The sequence below is a fragment of the Betta splendens genome, chromosome 9 (assembly GCF_900634795.4).
Source record: "Betta splendens chromosome 9, fBetSpl5.4, whole genome shotgun sequence".
Classification (NCBI taxonomy): domain Eukaryota; kingdom Metazoa; phylum Chordata; class Actinopteri; order Anabantiformes; family Osphronemidae; genus Betta; species Betta splendens.
Window position 1 is genome coordinate 6,165,655 of NC_040889.2, and position 19,927 is coordinate 6,185,581.

The 19,927-nt window shown below is 47.0% G+C and overlaps 2 protein-coding genes across 2 annotated transcripts; both read left to right on the forward strand.

Moving 5' to 3' along the window:
- Positions 1-11,324: 11,324 nt before the first annotated feature.
- LOC114863131 (histone H4) lies at positions 11,325-13,287 on the forward strand. The gene has a single exon (XM_055511939.1). The coding sequence runs from the start codon at positions 11,364-11,366 to the stop codon at positions 11,673-11,675; it is 312 nt and encodes a 103-aa protein (XP_055367914.1). The 5' UTR covers positions 11,325-11,363; the 3' UTR covers positions 11,676-13,287.
- A 324-nt stretch (positions 13,288-13,611) lies between these two features.
- On the forward strand, positions 13,612-14,074 carry LOC114863126 (histone H2B 1/2). The gene has a single exon (XM_029163972.3). The coding sequence runs from the start codon at positions 13,650-13,652 to the stop codon at positions 14,022-14,024; it is 375 nt and encodes a 124-aa protein (XP_029019805.1). The 5' UTR covers positions 13,612-13,649; the 3' UTR covers positions 14,025-14,074.
- Positions 14,075-19,927: the final 5,853 nt, after the last annotated feature.

Here is a 19,927-nt window from a genome sequence, read left to right on the forward strand (position 1 = left end):
GCCCTGTCGGCCATGTTGCGGCCGTTCTAGTTCCTGTCGGCTCCTCAGAGGAGGACGCCGTTCCTGTTCCCGTCGGCCATATTGAGGCCGTTCTAGTTCCAGTTCCTGTCGGCTCCTCAGAGGAGGACGCCGCTCTAGTTCCTGTCGGCCAAGTAGAGGCCGTTCCAGTCCCTGGCGGCCATGTTGCGGCCGTTCCAGCCCCTGTCGGCCATGTTGCGGCCGTTCCAGTCCCTGTCGGCCATGTCGAGGTCGTTCTAGTTCCTGTCCCTGTCGGCCATGTCGAGGTCGTTCCAGTTCCTGTCCTTGTCGACCAAGTCGAGGTCGTTCCAGTTCCTGTCGGCCATGTTGAGGTCGTTCCAGTTCCAGTTCCTGTCGGCCATGTTGAGGTCGTTCCAGTTCCTGTCCCTGTCGGCCATGTCGAGGCCGTTCCAGTTCCTGTCCCTGTCGGCCATGTCGAGGTCGTTCCAGTTCCTGTTCCCGTAGGCCAAGTAGAGGGCGTTCCCGTAGGCCAAGTAGAGGGCGTTCCCGTAGGCCAAGTAGAGGGCGTTCCCGTAGGCCAAGTAGAGGGCGTTCCCGTAGGCCAAGTTGAGGGCGTTCCCGTAGGCCAAGTAGAGGTCACCCCTGTCTCTGACCCCGTTCCTGTCGGCCCTGTAGCGGTCGTTCCAGCCCCCGTTCCTGTCGGCCCTGTAGCGGTCGTTCCAGTCCCCGTCACCCTTGGAGCCGCAGCGCCCGCCGGCCTCCAGGAGGAGGCAGCACCTGTGGCAGTTCCTGCGCGCCTCCGGGAGGAGGTCGCGCCAGTTGCAGTTCCTGCGCACCTCCAGGAGGAGGTCGCGCCAGTCGCAGTTCCTGCGCACCTCCAGGAGGAGGTCGCGCCAGTCGCAGTTCCTGCGCACCTCCAGGAGGGGGTCGCGCCAGTCGCAGTTCCTGCGCACCTCCAGGAGGGGGTCGCGCCAGTTGCAGTTCCTGCGCACCTCCAGGAGGAGGTCGCGTCAGCCGCAGTTCCTGCGCACCTCCAGGAGGAGGTCGCGCTAGCCGTAGTTCCTGCGCACCTCCAGGAGGAGGTCGCGTCAGCCGCAGTTCTTGCGCACCTCCAGGAGGAGGTCGCGCCAGCCGCAGTTCCTGCGCACCTCCAGGAGGAGGTCGCGCCAGCCGCAGTTCCTGCGCACCTCCAGGAGGAGGTCGCGTCAGCCGCAGTTCCTGCGCACCTCCAGGAGGAGGTCGCGTCAGCCGCAGTTCCTGCGCACCTCCAGGAGGAGGCCGCGTCAGCCGCAGTTCCTGCGCACCTCCAGGAGGAGGTCGCGCCAGCCGCAGTTCCTGCGCACCTCCAGGAGGAGGTCGCGCCAGCCGCAGTTCCTGCGCGCCTCCAGGAGGAGGTCGCGCCAGCCGCAGTCCCGGCGGATCCCCAGGAGGGGGTCGCGCCCGTCGCAGTCCCGGCGGACCCCCAGGAGGGGGTCGCGCCCGTCGCAGTTCCTGTCGACCTCCAGGAGGGGGTCGCTCCCGTCGCAGTTCCTGCCGACCTCCAGGAGGGGGTCGCTCCCGTCGTAGTTCCTGCCGACCTCCAGGAGGGGGTCGCTCCCGTCGTAGTTCCTGCCGACCTCCAGGAGGGGGTCGCTCCCGTCGTAGTTCCTGCCGACCTCCAGGAGGGGGTCGCTCCCGTCGTAGTTCCTGCCGACCTCCAGGAGGGGGTCGCTCCCGTCGTAGTTCCTGCCGACCTCCAGGAGGGGGTCGCTCCCGTCGTAGTTCCTGCCGACCTCCAGGAGGGGGTCGCTCCCGTCGTAGTTCCTGCCGACCTCCAGGAGGGGGTCGCTCCCGTCGTAGTTCCTGCCGACCTCCAGGAGGGGGTCGCTCCCGTCGTAGTTCCTGCCGACCTCCAGGAGGGGGTCGCTCCCGCCGTAGTTCCTGCCGACCTCCAGGAGGGGGTCGCTCCCGCCGTAGTCCCTGCCGACCTCCAGGAGGGGGTCGCTCCCGCCGTAGTCCCTGCCGACCTCCAGGAGGGGGTCGCTCCCGTCCCGGCTCCGGCCGCACCTGCATCGGTTCCTGGCGGCCCGGCTCCGGCCGCACCTGCATCGGTTCCTGGCGGCCCGGCTCCGGCCGCACCTGCATCGGTTCCTGTCTCTCGTCGCGGTGGTCCAAAGAGGACGCCGCTGGCCCCTGCCTCGTCCTTGCCCCGGCCGCCGGACGAGTGGCCTCGCCCTCGGCGCCTCCTGCTGCCCGGATGGCGCTGCCTCCTGCGGCGACGCCCGCCTCGACTCCTCAGCCCATCGGATCAGCGTCCGCCTGGAGGACGTTGCCATTCGGGGTGGCTCCCGGGGACATCGGTCCAGCCCAAGGGCACTAAGAGTGCTACCCTGGCTCAGCGGCTGCTGAGCAGGATCTCGCCATGCCGTCACCCTCCGTGACGGAATCCCTGGACTTTTTTTTTGTTTTTCCTGTTCATGGACTTTGGGGTTTTTCGTGTGGACTCTTGTTTTGGCCCTCCTCCGGTCCTCCCTCCACCCACCCTGCTCGTTTGCCTTGAGGGGTTGGGATTCGGTCCCTCCTCCTGGGACCACCCTCCGCCCGCCCTGGTTCGGGGGGGGGGGGCTTCCGTGGGCGCCGTGGAAGGCGCCATAGGGGGGGGGGGTACTGTCATGATCTGTGTTTTTGTTCTTGTCATGATCTGTGTTTTTGTTCTAGTTGATTCCTTGTCTTATTTTGGTTCCAGGTTCCGTTTCCTGTTTTATTTTGGTAGTCTCCCGGTCTCTGTTTTGTGTTCTAGCTTCACTTCCGGGTTATGTCACGTCACAGCTGTTCTTGTTTCACCCGGTCGTTATCCTCACCTGCACTGCATCAGTAATCACTCACCCGTGTATTTAGTCACCTCCTGTTCCCGTAGTCACTTGCCAGATTGTTAGTTGAGCGTCCCGTGTTTCTTGTGAATCCCTGAGTTGAGCGTCCCTAGTTTCCTGAGTCCCCTGAATGTTCGTGTTCCTCGTGTTTTGTTCCTGTCTGCATCGTGTATCCTGCCCGACCTGGGATTATCTACTTACCGTGAGTTTTGCCTGTTCCCTGCCTGTATTTTTGCCGAGCCATTTTGTGTATGACCTGGACCGTCTGACCGTGCCTTTGGATAATAAACCTTTTGTTGATTATACTCTCGACTCCGTGCTGTGCATGTGGGTCCGCCGCCTGCCCGAGTCCCTGACAAACTTAACTTCAACATTAAGATGACAAAGCAAAGTTAAAGATTCTATAGTAAATAGAACACCTAAGCTCTTCTTTCAGCTCCTACAGGTGATCCTCACACGCTGCCACAGTCAATCATAAAGGTCTGTGCTCCCACGTCGTCCAGCATCTGCATCTTCAGCTCATGCACGTGCAAATTCAATCATCTGTGTATATCAACAATGCAGCTAAGGGCGGCGCTCTGCCCACACCCTATAGCCGTGTTGGTCAGCGCAGCCCCATAATATTAGGTGGGTGAGAATTCTTGGTGTAGCTGGAATTGGAATAATTGGACTCTCCATCGGCCCTTTCGGCTCCATCGGCTCTTCCTTCGTCCGTCACGGTTGAACTGGAAGCTGTGGCAGTGCACCCTCTAGGTTGTCTTCAGAACCTCATCTGATGGCCTGCCTTTCTGCTAGCGACCCAGTTGGCCCAGCTCGCCTTCACGTTGAACACAGAGTCCCTCATTTCTGGACCGTTCAGGGCTCCAGCACACTTCTGCTGCACCATCCTCTGTCCCCCTCAGACTGGTGCTCCAGCTGTGACCTGAGAGCTGATAGCTGGGAGGCAGAAAGATCTGCACCATAGTGCAGCATAAACCATCCTACAGAGCTAGGGTTAGAGTTAGGCTGAAAGAACAGCTTGAGGAATAGCTTGCTTTTTGTTTCAGGTCGTCGCTGTAGAAATCAAAAGACCAGAGAATATAAAAACCCACGGTCGTAGCAGGTCATAAGACACACCCTCCTCTGATACTGATAACCTGTGGATGGAGGTTAAGGGTAGGAGAGAAATCAATTAGAAAGGAAAATCAGTTTGAGTGAGATGTTTATGCTGACACAGTTTCTCCACTGCTGCTCCACCTAAAGAGAATGGTTTAAGTTGTTAATTTGAGCGTCCTGTGTACAACAACACACTGAGATGCAGAATGAAAATGGTTAAACCCTCATTATATAACATCAACAACAATAAAATATCATTGACACGTGTCATGGTCAGTCCGTAAAGCATATATCAGTCAGTCATGTCAATGTCATGAGCTCAGGGTTTTTTATCGTGCACGTGAGCTAAGAGAGTGACTCTTGCTCTATGAGAACTATAATTTAGAAAGGCTAGCCTGTGACCTTGTTCTGCTAAATGAGTCAGCAGTGTCACTCAGGGCCCATCGGTGATCCGGAGTCTGATCTTCTTGGTCCTCTTCTTTCCTGCAATGGAACAGCACAGCACTCCTGCGTATGTTAATTATCTGTTTCATATAGAAACTTGGTTAATGCATTACCCCCTATTCTGTCTAGCAAAACACTATTCTGTCGAGCGAAGCTTCATGCAATGTTAGTTTATGCGTTTATGCATTTTTTTTTTAAAGCTACACACTCAAATGCAAGGTTCACAGTACTTTTTCATCCCTTTCTTGTCATTGTCACATTTACACTTTACTTTTCATTCATTCCTTGATTTCCCTTAACTCCTTTCCTCCCTCACACACCATGCTACCATCTCTTTTCCTCTCACTCCACTATGAGTCCCGTTGTAAGATCATACTTCTTACATACTTCTGTAGTGCAAGCAATTTACACACCAAGTCAAATTTTGCATCAGCTCAAACATACACTTGCCTCCATCGACTAAGTTCATCAAGTTGGGATAAGACACATCTAAGTGATCATACAAATTATATTATACCTAAGAGAAAAACGGAGCAATAGGCCCTAAGCCAACCACACGTCATATTAACAGAAAACATATTAGGCGTAGAAACAGTAGAAACATTTCCTAATCAGGGAGAACCAAAGCTGAAGCCTTCTAAGCCATTTAACACTAGGCAACCATGGAGCCACCATGCATCTACTACTGTATGCCTTTTATCGCAAAGCTAAAGATTAAGACTAAAACATGTAGAGCATCTCGGTCATTAGGAACCAAAATTTTGTAAATTTTATCAATGTGATATGTTTATTATTTTATGTTAATGTTTTATGTTATAAACATTAGTAGAAGTGCACTCTCAAAAAAATGGACCTGTTTTAATCAGCTCTCTCCTCATGTCCAAATAAGGCGTGAAGTCTAGACGTTTACTCAAGAGAAACCAGTCTACGTGGCTAGGATTGGCAATAGACTGTGTTATTCCAGTGTTCCCAGAACACTCTAGAACTCCCCCGAACTTCTTTGGCCATGGACCAGGGTCAGCTTGACACTAGCTGCAGATGTTCTTTCAAGAACAAACCTTCTGAAACTCAAAAACAAATTCTTTAACCCCAGTTACTCAAAAACAAACTCTTTAACCTCAGTTACTAAGGACCCCACAAGCAATAATCAAAACGTTTTTCAACAAAGTCCTGGCAATTGGCCGTGTTATCTGTTTAGTTACCGGATCCTACCACCATCGACCTCCTAGCTCTTTTCCCAGGTCGGCGTGACATTTTGAATGTTTCCTTAAGAACAGCTCGGAAAAACATGATTAGGCAACACCAGACTCTGCAAACCCAGTCCAAGCAAACTTTTTAACCCCAGTAAATGAGGACACACATGAACCCATCCACTCTCTGCATTTCCCCCATAAGCTGTGGACTTTCCCCCTTAATGGACAGATAAATGTCCTCCTTACCGGGGACTATATCACCAAACCATGAATAAAACTGAGTGAAATTAAGGATGTCAGTTGAAAGTTGAACAAGAAGGATTAAGCTTCAGTATATACTACAACGACAGAAACTAACCCGATTACAAACACAGAATCACGGCGATGTAGAAAACCTTATTGAATTCAAGAAGTGTTGCGGATGCATGCATCAAGTGCCTTTATGAAAAAATTAACGCAGACTAAATAAGCTGCATCCTCACAACCTTTCAGAAGTGACACATGGACAATAATACAACCTAGTGAACTGTTGGAAGAGCAAAGCTGTAAACCTAGAAATACAAACAACCCCACAATTACTGCTACATCTAATGATAATTCCCCTGTGACTATCAGAATCTCTAGTGATAACAAAACAGCTGTGGACGATAACTGAAGTATTGTAACTTATTAAAGAAAGTCCATATAAACCCACATACAGTCAACCCTGTTTACTTCACCCCTCATTGTTGCTACTCAGTCTCTTCCCCAGACCTTCTCCTTCCATGCTGTAAAAAACACCACAGCCCTGTCACATTTGTTTAAGGCCTGCAGACTGATGACCTCTATGTTAACTGTTTAGCAAAAGGATGGAAAGAAAAAATGAACTGGGACCTGGTTCACACATTTGCTAAATGTGTCTTCTGCTCTGTTGGAATATGTTAATGATAGTGATGATAAGAACTAAAAGGAACGTCATTCCATAAAACATGTCAAGGTGATCATTAAAACTGCAGCCCCACTTAAACCGTAGACGTATTGTGCAAGTACTAAGTGTAGTGTAGTGAACTGTAGCTGCTCGCAGCGCCACAATCCGTATACTATAGAAGGCTAAGCGTTGTTGCAACAGTTACATCTTGCAGGTTCTGAATGGTTTGGTTTTTCTATCTGTTGGAGAACTGGCACAGTAGCAGTAAAAGGCACACCTGGTTTTAGTCACCTTAAAGTTTAATGTTTTCTGTTACACATGAGAGCATGATGCGTTATACTAGCTTACATACTGTAGGGATCAAACTGCTGTTTACTGTATGAGGGAAACATTTACACTCTCCTCAAATTCCCTTTTTAGCTGAGGAGGAGGCACTTCCTACAGTGTTGAAGCTTGTCTAGTGAAACTTTCTTACCTCTTCAAATCAATAATGTGAATGAGTCATTACCAATATCATGAGACAACTGTCTACAGTTAGTGTTAGTTGGAGAGATGAAATGAGGCCCGTCTCAAAGTCTGGTGAACACAGTCTCTTCATCCACATACTTCACAAACACATTGTTTTAAACACCATCAACCACTGAGCATCAGGTGGAGCATTTGTCAGCAGAGTGATTGAATTGGGAACTTTATCTTGAAATATTCTCTATACCTTTGTCTTTTCCTTGCCTAGTAAAATTGGCATATTTTTAATTTTTGAATCTTTTGGCAGGTTTAAGGACTAAGTCATTCTCACCATCTCGACTTGTTTATTTTGTTTCCAAATTTTAGATATTTGTCCGAGTCTTAAAGTACTAACGTATGCAGCAAGGTGAAGTCACAGATTCAGAGGCCTCTGGCTTTTTGGCTTTTGATGGTGCCCATCAACAAAGTTCATGAATCCTGCAGGGGTCTGGTCCTCTCTAGTAACCAGTTGAGTGGCCTCCACATTGATCAGCGGACCCCTTTGGTCTAGGCACTCCTCGTGAGCCTCGTAGCCTATCAAAGCAATGGCTTCTTACGTGACCAGTCTTCCCACAGCAGTAGCATCTCACGCCTCCTTTGTGGCTGCCTCCTGTTCCTCTGCCTTCGTCTGCAGGGAACCCTCCTCACAGGAGGTCGTCTTGTCCACCCTCCTGGTAGAATGTACATCACCTGAGGTGTGGCCATGCCTGGTGGTGTATGTGGGGTCTGAGGCACGCTGGCTGGTTGAGCAGAGACCATCCTCGTCTCTCTTTTCTCCCCCTCTTTTTGCTGCTGCTGGCGTGTTGCTTCTTTCACTGCCTCCTTTGCCTGCTTCTGACGCAGCTCAACAGCATGAATCACATGGTCAGTTATTTTGACACTTTGCCCCTTTGACCAGCAAAGGAAGTCCATTATAAACCTCATTTACCCGTTCGTCACCCACACACACTAATTCCTCATCTGACCCAGCCCACAGTGATCTAACTGCTCTGTCACGCAGATCACTTTCACTGCAGGAATTTCCAATTGAGATTTTCTCTGTTTTTAAATAAATGTCGAGCAGTTCTAATAACTCATCCCTTTCCACTGCCCTGTCTGTCCCTTCAGGATCAGCTACTGGGTGAACTGGTTTCTTTGTCCTTCCAGGTTTTGTTTCTTCTGCATCCATCTGGGACGGATCTGAAAGAGACTTAATTATAGAGATCTGATTAAATTGATTATTACAACATTGAGCCGTCTTTTTGCTCATCATTTTTGCACAATTTATAAACAATTGCAAAACTGCATTTTCTCTTTCCCGTTTAAGGCCTCGCTTTACAGATTTGTCTTTTATCTTATAGGTTTTTATAAAACACTGTATCTCTGCACACTGCCTCAGATCAAATGTCCCCTTTGAGGCCAGGGCGACGTGGATTCATGTGTCCGCTTGCTCCATTTGTGTGAGCATTTCTGAATTTCCTCCATCACTACCTCGACTGGAGACATGTTCCCATCCACAGATCTTATTATTGAATATGTACCTTTACTGAAGATATGATTTCAACCCCTAATTACACCTAATTATACTTGTAACTGTCACGATCTGGGGTTTTGTTTCTTGTTGTCCCGTTTTAGTACAGTAGTTCCTGTTTTATTTTGGTAATCTCCCGGTCTCTGTTTTGTGTTCTAGCTTCACTTCCGGTTTATGTCACGTCACAGCTGTTCTTGTTTCACCCGGTCATTATTCACACCTGCACGTCATCAGTAATCGAGTCACGTTGTATTTAACCACCACCTGTGTCCTCAGTTCCCCGCCAGATCGTTGTTTGTGTGTACCCGTCATAGCTCCCAGTTTCCTTGATCCTATCCGGCCGTGTGTTACGTACCTTGTTTCTGGACTGTTGACTCTGAGCCTGCCTTATCCCTGTCTGTTCTGTCTGCCCTGGTGTTGTACCCGCCTGTTACCGACCTTGCCTGCCTGACCACGATCTGACGCTCGATGATTCTGGTATTAGATTTCTCTCGTGTATGAACCTTGCCTGTCCCTGACGTCGTCTCTGCTTAACCGGAATAAACCACCTTTTGTTCACCGTCAACCTGTGTACGCTGTGCATTTGGGTCCTCATCCGAGCGTCCCCTGACAGTAACTGAACTAATCTTAATCAGTGTTCATAACTGAAATAAGTTCCCTGTGTTTATGACCCATATTTAGTGAAAAGCTACCTAAATGTTAAACAGTTAAATTGTAATTAGACGCTCTTTCTTTCTGTATATCTTGGTTTTGCCTCTGTTTTAAGCAACTGAATTGAAAAGATGCCACAGCTGTGGAAGACATCCTGCGTGGTACCAGTACCAAAGAGCAGCAGTTCGCCTACCAGCCCTGTATCGGAGTTGAGGATGCTGTCATCTTCCTCCTGAACAGCGCTCTGTCACACCTGGAGCAGGCTGGGAGCTCTGTGAGAATCATATTCTTTGACTTCTCCAGTGCTTTCAACACTATCCAACCATTGCTGCTGAGGAACAAGTTGGTGCACATGGGGATGGACCAACATCTGTCTGCATGGATGCTGGACTACCTCTCGAACCGACTGCAGTATGTGAGGGCTCGCCACTCTGAGTCTGACATGCTCGTCTGCAACACAGGAGCCCCACAGGGAACAGTTCTGGCTCCGTTTCTGTTCACTGTCTACACCGCAGACTTCATGTCCAGCTCAGAATCCTGTCACCCGCAGAAGTTCTCAGATGACTCTGCCATTGTCGGCTTGATTACAGATGACAATGGCAGAGAGTACAGAGAACTGATTCAGAACTTTGTGGACTGGTGCCAGCGGAACTACCTCCAGATTAATGCAGGGAAAACCAAGGAGCTGGTGGTAGACTTTCGCAGGCGCACACACTCTGCACTAACACCGGTGAACATCCGGGGAAGGGACATTGAGAGAGTGGACTCTTACAAGTACAGTACGTGGGTGTTCACCTCAACAATAAACTGGACTGGTCACACAATACAGGCGCACTGTATAAAAAAGGACAGAACAGACTATATCTGTTAAGGAGACTGAGGTCTTTTGGAGTCCAGGGACCACTCCTAAAGACCTTCTATGACTCTGTCTTTGCTTAATAAAATAAATATTTAGCGAGAGCTAAGCTATGCCAATTGACTAACTGTGCAGCTCAAAACAGTTTGACGGACAGGTCCAACACCTACTGCTCAGTGTGCACAGCAGCTCTATGCTGCTGATGAGTTCATTGCACTGATTTTTTTAGTAATTTAGCACACACACTTCCTCTAAATCATTTCAAAATAAATAGATCTTTAGTTTAAATATCACTATTTCTACCTTTGTTAATAGGTTGTTAATTACCAACACACACTTCAGATCCTTTCAGTATGAAAGCAACCATTAAAATCTTATTATTAGCAATATTTCTGCTTTTATTTTGTATTTTCAGCCACTGCATTATACTGTTAAAATTTTCAGCTTTTTTTATTTACTCTAGATGTTAATGCTATTAGAATTTAAAACCATTTTTACCCATCCACAGAAAGATTTTCAGCTTTGTCATTTTTCTTTTATAGATATATTCAGCTATACTTTTAATGTCTCAACCACTTTGAACTATTTGATTTAATATTTGCATTATAATCAGCTCACTGTCTGTTATTGTTTGTATTAGTACAGTTGTACATCTTCTTTTCTAAAGTTTGACTATAAAGTAGCGATGATCCACTGAAAGAGTTTTAGATCTGGTGAGTGTCTCATACATTATGAACATAACGATGACGACACACAGTAAATTTCTTGTATCCCCATTTCCTACAAAGTACATCTGAGTCATTTTAGAGCATTTGGCATTGTGTTAAACACTTAATGATTTAAAAAAATGTCAAACACAATGAAATACGAAAAATGTTCACCTGTAACTCTGACAAAAGCTGCGTCCTGTTGCATTCAAAGAGATATAAATTATTATAAAACTAAATAACAATTGTATCTTTTAGTAGTGTTCATGCTCTGCGGAAAAAATCACACTTCAAGACAACTTTAGTGGTTAACGTAACATTTAACAATCATAAAATAATGAGTTAGTTATGATTATTAATTGGCATGTACATTTTTCTATACTATGAGCCCACATGGCTCACATGAGGTGTTCATCACAGTATTATTGTGTTTTTTATTGTGAGTTTTATTTTATTGAGTGTTTTGATCAAATAATCTTTTGATTATTATATTATAGGAAAATGAAAGACCATCGGGTGACGCACATTGACGTTGACGTAAACTTTAACAGACCGTATCGAATGAAACGCCTCCCGCCCCTGTCTCCACTCACGTCCTCACACCGTGAATATAAACCAGACTCCCCTCCAACGCCTTCATTCTACCAGCTCGTAGTCAGTGATCAACCATGAGTGGTCGGGGCAAAGGCGGAAAAGGACTCGGTAAGGGAGGCGCCAAGCGTCACCGTAAAGTTCTCCGTGATAACATCCAGGGCATCACCAAGCCCGCGATCCGCCGTCTGGCTCGCCGAGGTGGAGTCAAGCGTATCTCGGGTCTGATCTACGAGGAGACTCGCGGCGTGCTCAAGGTTTTCCTGGAGAACGTGATCCGTGACGCCGTGACCTACACCGAACACGCCAAGAGGAAGACGGTGACCGCCATGGACGTGGTCTACGCCCTGAAGAGGCAGGGACGCACTCTGTACGGCTTCGGAAGCTAAACACGAAACAACCACCACAACCAAAGGCTCTTTTAAGAGCCACTCACTCTGCTGTGAGCTGCTTCCTTGTTTGAGCTACAGTATAAAAAACGGTGTACTTATTACTGATACTTATCACTACCAATATCAATAATGTATGATATGGAAATTGTGGTGTTGTATGTCAACTTCTATTAAGTAGTATGGGATATGTATAACAATGCATGTATATATGTTTGTATGAGTATGTGCACACACCTTAACACCATCATTGGTATTAGTATTAATCTCCAAGGTAAACCACAGTACAGTAACAGTTGTTTAGTTATGAATATGTTAGCCTAAGGTACATCCCTGCTTCTTATTTATTTTGCTCCGATTGTTTACTTAAGAGATTTGCTTGGTTTCAGCAGCTGTTTGCACCCCTTAAATTTTCAAAAAACGTATATTCTGTATAAAACCTGTCTGACATTGGTTACGGTGGGTACAATTAACATAAAATCAATTTTTAACAATATTCAAGTAGCACATCTATTATAACAAATTTCATCCACAATACAACCAAGTAAAAAAACATCACACATGCACTCATACATGCATGCATCCATATGTGACCGGTGGCTTTCTGCGTTGTCCAGCTTATTCTGACAAACAAATAAAACACAACCCACACCAGGGTGGAAACACGCCCTCTCTCCTGCACCTACATGCACCAGACATAAACGCATAACTGAAGTTCGCTTGCTTTGTACAACTAGTACAACAGCTAGTGTTAACACATCTTGTGGTACATGAAGCACCCACCTCTTCTACCAGAGTCATGACAGAGAGGGGGTGCAGCCCACGTTTATCCCAAATGCAGAAAAAAAATAAAAATAAAAAGGGGCTCCACTTCTGTTACTATCAGCTGTTACATATAATTAGATATAAGATAATATTATTATACAGCCTTAAGATCAGGTTTTGTGTAATTATAACAATATATCAGTATAACTCTTTTATAATATAACCCTTTAATATCTCTGTGGTGGCATCAGCCATCGTTTATGGAGTGGTCTGCTGGTGCAGCAGCATCTCAGCAGCAGACAGGAGGCGACTGGAGAAGCTGGTCAGGAAGGCCGTTCTGGGGCTGCCTCTTGATTCAGTGCAGGGGGTGGGAGAAAGGAGGATGGTAACTACATGTAAGCTATCATCCATGATGGAGAACGATGCCCACCCACTGTATGAAACGGTGTCATTACTATGCAGCTCCTTCAGTGACAGACTGATACATCCTAAGTGTCTGAAGGAGCGTCATCGTAGGTTGATTCTACCTGCAGCTGTAAGACTTACAACCTAAACTGCTCCTAGTTAATCACTGTTCATTATTGTAATTGTTGCTACAATTGTCACCTTATACTGTGGTCACCATACAAATGTTTGGGCAAACTTTTACCTTGTGCAATATCTGGTCAATCCATGGTGGAATTACCCATCACCTCAGTCTGCATGTGGGTATATACAGTATAGGATACATTTTTAATTTTACTGAAATTGTATGTAATTTTGATTCCGCTCTTGGTTTGTACTGCTGCTGCAACATGGAAATTTTCCCATTGTGGGACTAATAAAGGTCTATGTTATCTTATCTTAATCCGGTTATGTCAGCAATAAATCATACTAATCACCATCCTCCTCTTTCTAGGTTGTTTCTGAGTTAAAAGAAAAAAGGAAGACGTGCTAGATTTGCTATTGTGTTTTATATCTAGGTCGTTTTGCATTTATAAATTATTCAAGTGGAACTGCAGGTTTTCTACAAATAACGGCGTTCCTAGCAGCTGTACAATATGGTTTATTCAGCGCTATCTGTTGTTTCCATGAAACTGCACTCGCCCACAAATGAGCTCAGCCAATCACGGCACGGGGACCACACAGCCGAGTTTGCATACAGTCTGTATAAGAAGAGCCGCTCTAGTTTTACGCAGCACATCGATTCATTACCTAACTGCGTCAACGATGCCTGAACCCGCCAAGGCTGCGCCCAAAAAGGGCTCCAAGAAAGCCGTGACCAAGACCGCCGCTAAAGGCGGCAAGAAGAAGAGGAAGACCCGCAAGGAGAGCTACGCCATCTACGTGTACAAGGTGCTGAAGCAGGTCCACCCCGACACCGGCATCTCCTCCAAGGCCATGAGCATCATGAACTCGTTCGTCAGCGACATCTTCGAGCGCATCGCCGGCGAAGCCTCCCGCCTGGCGCACTACAACAAGCGCTCCACCATCACCTCCAGGGAGATCCAGACCGCCGTCAGGCTGCTGCTGCCCGGGGAGCTGGCCAAGCACGCCGTGTCCGAGGGCACCAAGGCGGTGACCAAGTACACCAGCTCCAAGTAGACGCTGCTACGAGCACCAGAAAACACAAAGGCTCTTTTAAGAGCCACACACTGAACTGAAGAACAACAGACCTGTTGCTCAGGTGCTTGTGCTTAATTTTTATTTCTGTATTAACGTGGGATTCTCTAAGCATTGAATCATTAGTTACACGCCTCCCCTGTGGCCCATAAATAGTCTCTAGACTTTTCTTTGATCTAAGCAAAAGATGTAAAAGGTCTTCTGGTTTATGGATTGTTTCTCTTAATATGCTTATATTGAACATACGTTTGTTCTTTATAATTATCTTAAATGTTATTCAGTATGATTTTGGATAACTTATTCTGTTTGGTCAACTGCCTATAATTGTCCACATCACACTCTTCCCCTTTTTTAAATATCAAGACACGTGATCTCGTCATTAAACCTCGAGCCCATAGGACCTTGATTCAGTCCCTCGTTAATAACTGTCATAGGAAGGTTAGGACCTCCCGAAATGTGGAGTTGATAAAATTCTGTCGGTAAACCATCAGGACCACGACTTTTGATTCAGTTACTCCATGAGTGGTAATTTCCCCAGCTAGACAGGTAAACAGATGGGAGGGTGTTTACTAATAATTTCGTATTATGATCATCAGTTTCTATACTTGTATAGGCTGTGGCACAGATTTGCTTCTCTTTTCTGTCTTTCCTCCCGTATTTTAACAGTATTCTTGTTTCTAATCTGATCAAAAAATTCCACAACTTTCCAGTGTTTTCTGTCCTACACAAGCTAAATATATTTTAAAATTTGCCCTGTTGTCCACGTTTGCTTGTTTGCAGATTTTAAATAGAAGTTCATTGTTGTATTCTCTAGCTGTGTTTTCAAATTTGAAAACATGCTTTTTATATAATCATCAAAGAGTATTAAACATACTCAGAATTTACATTAAAATAAAGAGTACAAATTTTATTTTAATGTGTATTTTTCTGTTTATTTCATTCCAGGCATTTGAAGAAGTCTTGCTTTCTTTATTTTAAGTTTTATATCAGATTTTGTTTGGATCAATTTATGTATTTCCTGTTTCAGTTTTTTTCAAGAGCTTTTTGATACATTGATCAAAGAACACAGTTGTTGAAACCAGAAGATGATCAGATAGGTTGTTCAGTATAGTTTTGTAGTTTTTAACTATGAGGTCTGATGAGACATATATCCTGTCAATTCTAGTCTTCGTCTTTACGTCATATTTAGGGAATTAGGGGCTATAGGGATTAATACATGCATCTCTCAGGTTAGCTTCTTGACATATTTCCTTTAACAGCTTGCCTTCTCTACTCAATTTCAATTTGTTACAACTGCTTATATCAATATCTTCTGTTATTGTATTAAAACCTTTTTAAATAGCTGGATGTTTTGAACAGAAACAGTCAACCATTGACAGTCTACCTGGAATTATCTCTCTTTTTTTATTGACATTGAACTTGTGAGATTAAAAGAATATTCCGGCTGAGTCTTTTCCTATGAATATACTGCAATATTTTGGCCTTTTCGCCACAAGTTTGTTTTTCTTTTTCTATATTTTTGTGAATTCTGTTACCGACCCGTGCCTGTCTTCTGTAAGTGACCTAGCCTGCTCCTTCTGTGCCTATGCCTTCATGTTTTCAAGTGTATGACCCGGACTGTTTTGAGACTACGATTCCCGCATTAAAGCCCTTTTACTTACTCCCTCTGTCTGCTGCGTCTGCACTGAGCATTTGAGTCCTCTCTCTGCCGTTCCGGGACACCCTTGGAGTATCTGAACCCGGCCCAGCAGCTGCAACGCGACCGACGCTTTCTATTAGCTACATTAGAGAAAGAATATGTTCCACTGGGGCCTGGGGCTGAGGCCAGTTGTGGCCTCGCCCACTGGCCCTGGTGGAGAGATCACCACCCAGTTTTAACTGCAAAAAGACATTTAGGGCGAGGCGGCGCACTGTCCGGGGGACACACCGTCAGCCAGCGGTTGTGCTCCTGGAGGTGTCACCCACCTTCAGTGCACTTTAGTTCCACACACTCACGTCCAAGCTGGGTTGCAGGGTTCTGGGGTACCTTTTTCTGATGCCCTCTGCCTCCCCCGGGTTGGAGGGGTTGGGCGAGGCTCGGGAGGAGCTGCGGTCCCTGCCTGGGGCCACATGGACGGCAGGCCGGAGACCTACCCTCCCCACGAATGTGATCAAGCGAATGGTGTGGGTGCGAGAATGTATCTGAGAGTGCATTGGTTCACGTATGATTGACTAGTTTGTTGTGAGAGAGTCTATGGTGTGTGTGTTGATGTGATGATGTGTGTTGCACATGTGGGTGGGTGTATGCTTCTGTGTTTGTGTGAGTTGGTATGCGTGTGGTGCGGTTGAAGTGTGGGGGGTCCGGTTTTCCGCCCGGGGTACGATAATCGTCTGCCTGGGTGGTCTTTTTTCTGCCGACCCCCACCAATTGCTGGCCTTGTTCTGCAGGCCGCTGTGGCGCCAGGGGATGAGGTCAGGCCGATGGGGTAGGCCCCGCTCCGCTCGTATGGGGGTGGTAGACTGGGGGCAGGCCCCACTCTGGGCGCGGGGGCATCTTCTGGCGGGCTCCCTACGGATCGTGGGTCCTCGGGCTCTACTCTTTCAGGCCGACCTTCCTGCCGGGGGGAGTGTTTGCCCCTGGTTCTCATGGGGCGGACAGCGTTGACCCCCGGTGGCCCACTCTGACCTCGGGTGCTGTCTCTGTGGCTGCTGTGTGGGCGGCTTGGGTCGCAACACCTGCCCTCCTGGAACTGAAGGTGTGTGGGCTCCCTGGCTGCTGGGATTCCTTCCTCTGCTTGCTGGATGGGCGTAGTGGCCGAGCCCCTCACATCACCCTGGCTTCCACAAGTGGCATTGTTCATGCACCAACGTCTGCCTCATCCTTTGGGTGAATAATATTAAGCTACAGCCTTACTAACCTTGTAGTGGGACACTTTCCAAATCCAACTGTAAGTATTATTGGTACTTATCACTACCAATATCAATAATGTGTGAATAAGGAATTTGTAGTATGGGATATGTATAATAATGCACATATGTATGTATATTATATGTATATGTTTGTATGAGTATGTGCACATACCTTAGCACTATTATTGGTATTAGTATTAATCTCCAAGGTAAACCACAGTACAAAAGTTGTTCAGTTATGAATGTGTTAGCCTAAGGTACATCCCTGCTTCTTTTTTTTTTTGCTCCGATTGTTTACTTAACAGATTTGCTTGGTTTCAGCAGCTGGTTGCACCCCTTAACCCCCCCCCCCCCCTCCCGCATACACTCCCTAAAGCAGAAACCTAACCTGTCCACCAACACAGCAACATCACACACATTTTGGATTAGGTAAATAAAGCATTAAATAAACCATAAATCAGGAAGAGTATATACAGTATATTATATATACTCTTCTTGTTAAAGCAAAGCTGTCTATCACAATATGGCATTCAGCGTAATATATGCTGCTTGCTAAACTGCTGGACAGAACAAAAAAAAAAACAAAAAAAAAAAAAAGAGAAAGAATATGTTAAACATGTTTAATACATGGATCATGTAATTGTGTAATCAAATCTTACCTTTTTGTAGGATGTTTTTGTGTTTCATTTTGACTTGGGACAGAGTTCTTCTTGCTCGAGAAGGATTACACCTTATTAAACAAGAATATTACTATTTTCAAGATTCAAGATTCAAAAAACTTTACTAATCCCAGAGGGAAATTATATGCAAACTTTGATTATTGTCACAGATGGAGGTACACTGTGGTGGAAATTTTCCATAAAGAAGCAGATGAGAGAGTTGTTCTTTTGTGCGATTTATTGAAATAATAAAGAAAATAAAAATAATGGGGAAAGCAAATAAAAAGCATGGATGTTGATCGTGCACATCAACAAACCAAAAACCAGCTGGGGAGATCAGTGCGCACACCACGAAGGTGTGATGCAAAGAGCCCACGATCCTCAAGTTGTCTCTGCCTTTTAACCCCTTTCTCTGGCTCTGGTGGAATGTCTCTCTGCAGCAGTGGAATTGTTTGTGCCACCTTATTTGTCACAATGGCACAATGGTGGAAGGACCCAAATGCACAGCGATACTTGAGTAAAAGATGGTTTTTGATGACGTCTTTTGGGAACCCATGCAGCCGAAAGATGTGCTCCAGAACTGCTTGGGCGGTTTGCTTGGCTGTGGGCAGTTTCGGAAGGGGTACAAAGTGGGTGAGAAAAATCTGTCAATTACTGTGAGTACGACGGTGTTGCCTCTGGATGGGGGAAGTCCGGTCACGAAATCCAGGGCGATGTGAGACCAAGGACGATGCGGGATGGGAAGCGGCTGAAAGAACCCAGGAGGTGGCCTGTGAGAGGGTTTGTGGGTTGAACAGACAGGGCAGGCGGTTACATATTCTCGGACATCTTTAATTACCGACGGGCACCAGAAGCGGCGGCCGATGACGAAGGCAGTCCGCTGGACCCCAGGATGGCAACTGAACGAGGATGTGTGGGCCCAGTGGACTACCTCCCCCCGAAGCTCCGGAGGGACGAACAGCCAATTAGGTGGACAGGCTGGTAGAACTGGCAGACCCCTCGTGGCTTCTTGGAGTCTGCCCTGTATGGACCAAGTAACTGCCCCTACAAGGCATGACGCGGGAAGGATGGTGGTGGGCTCTTGTGCTTTGGATTCGGCTTCATGAATACGGGACAAGGCTTCGGGTTTGGCATTTTTCAATCCGGGGCGATATGACAGGTGAAAGTTAAATCGGGCGAAGAATAGCGACCACCGGGCTTGGCGGGAGTTCAGGCGTTTGGCGGTGTTAAGGTATTCCAAGTTCTTGTGGTTGGTAAATACGTGGAAAGGTTGTTCTGCCACCTCCAGCCAGTGACTCCACTCCTGCAGGGCCACCTTGACCGCCAGAAGTTCCTTATCTCCGATGTCGTAATTTCGCTCGGAAGGGGACAGTTTCCTGGACAAGAAAGCACAAGGATGTAATCGACCACCTTCTGTGGTTCGCTGGGACAGGACTGCTCCGACTCCATAGTCCGAGGCATCCACTTCCACCACAAACTGCCTACGAGGGTCCGGCATCCAAAGGATGGGTGCTGTGGTGAAGGCTGCCTTGAGCTGCTGGAAGGCGGCCTCGGCCTCTGGCGTCCACTGAAAGGTAACTCGGGATGAAGTCAAAGCGTGAAGAGGTGATGCGATCATGCTGAACCGATGGATAAAACGACGGTAGAAGTTTGCAAAACCAAGGAAACATTGCACATCACTGCGGTTGTGGCCAATTTGCTACGGCCTCGGTCTTGGCTGGATCCATCTGGATTTCTTTGGGGGACATGATGAAACCCAGGAAGGAGATAGTGGAGACGTGAAACTCACATTTCACGTCTCCACTATCAGCTTTAACATACAGGTTATGTTCTAGGAGTTTCTTCAGCACCTGACGGACATGACTCTTATGCTCTTCTTCGTCTTGGGAAAAAAACAAGATGTCGTCCAGGTACACAAACACAAACCTATTTATCATGGGACTCAGGATGTCGTTTACCATGGCTTGGAAAGTTGCTGGAGCATTGGTGAAGCCGAAAGGCATGACAAGATATTCGTAATGACCGGTAGGGGTGTTGAAAGCTGTCTTCCATTCGTTGCCCTTACGAATGCGGACCAGGTGGTAGGCGTTTTGAAGATCAAGCAGATGGGGTTAACAAGGGCCGGAAGTAAAGCTGGTCAGACTGGATATGGGAGCTAAACAGGAAGTAGTTACCAAATAAAACCGGAACTGGCTAGATAGTGGAGTAATTGACTGAGGTTGAGTCATTATCTCGCTGTGAGTGAGAATGTTTGCTTTCTCACTTCTGCATCATCATGTCTTGTTATCCAAAGGAAGGAACACCGAGCTTCCAAGACAAGATGCATTCGCTTTAACA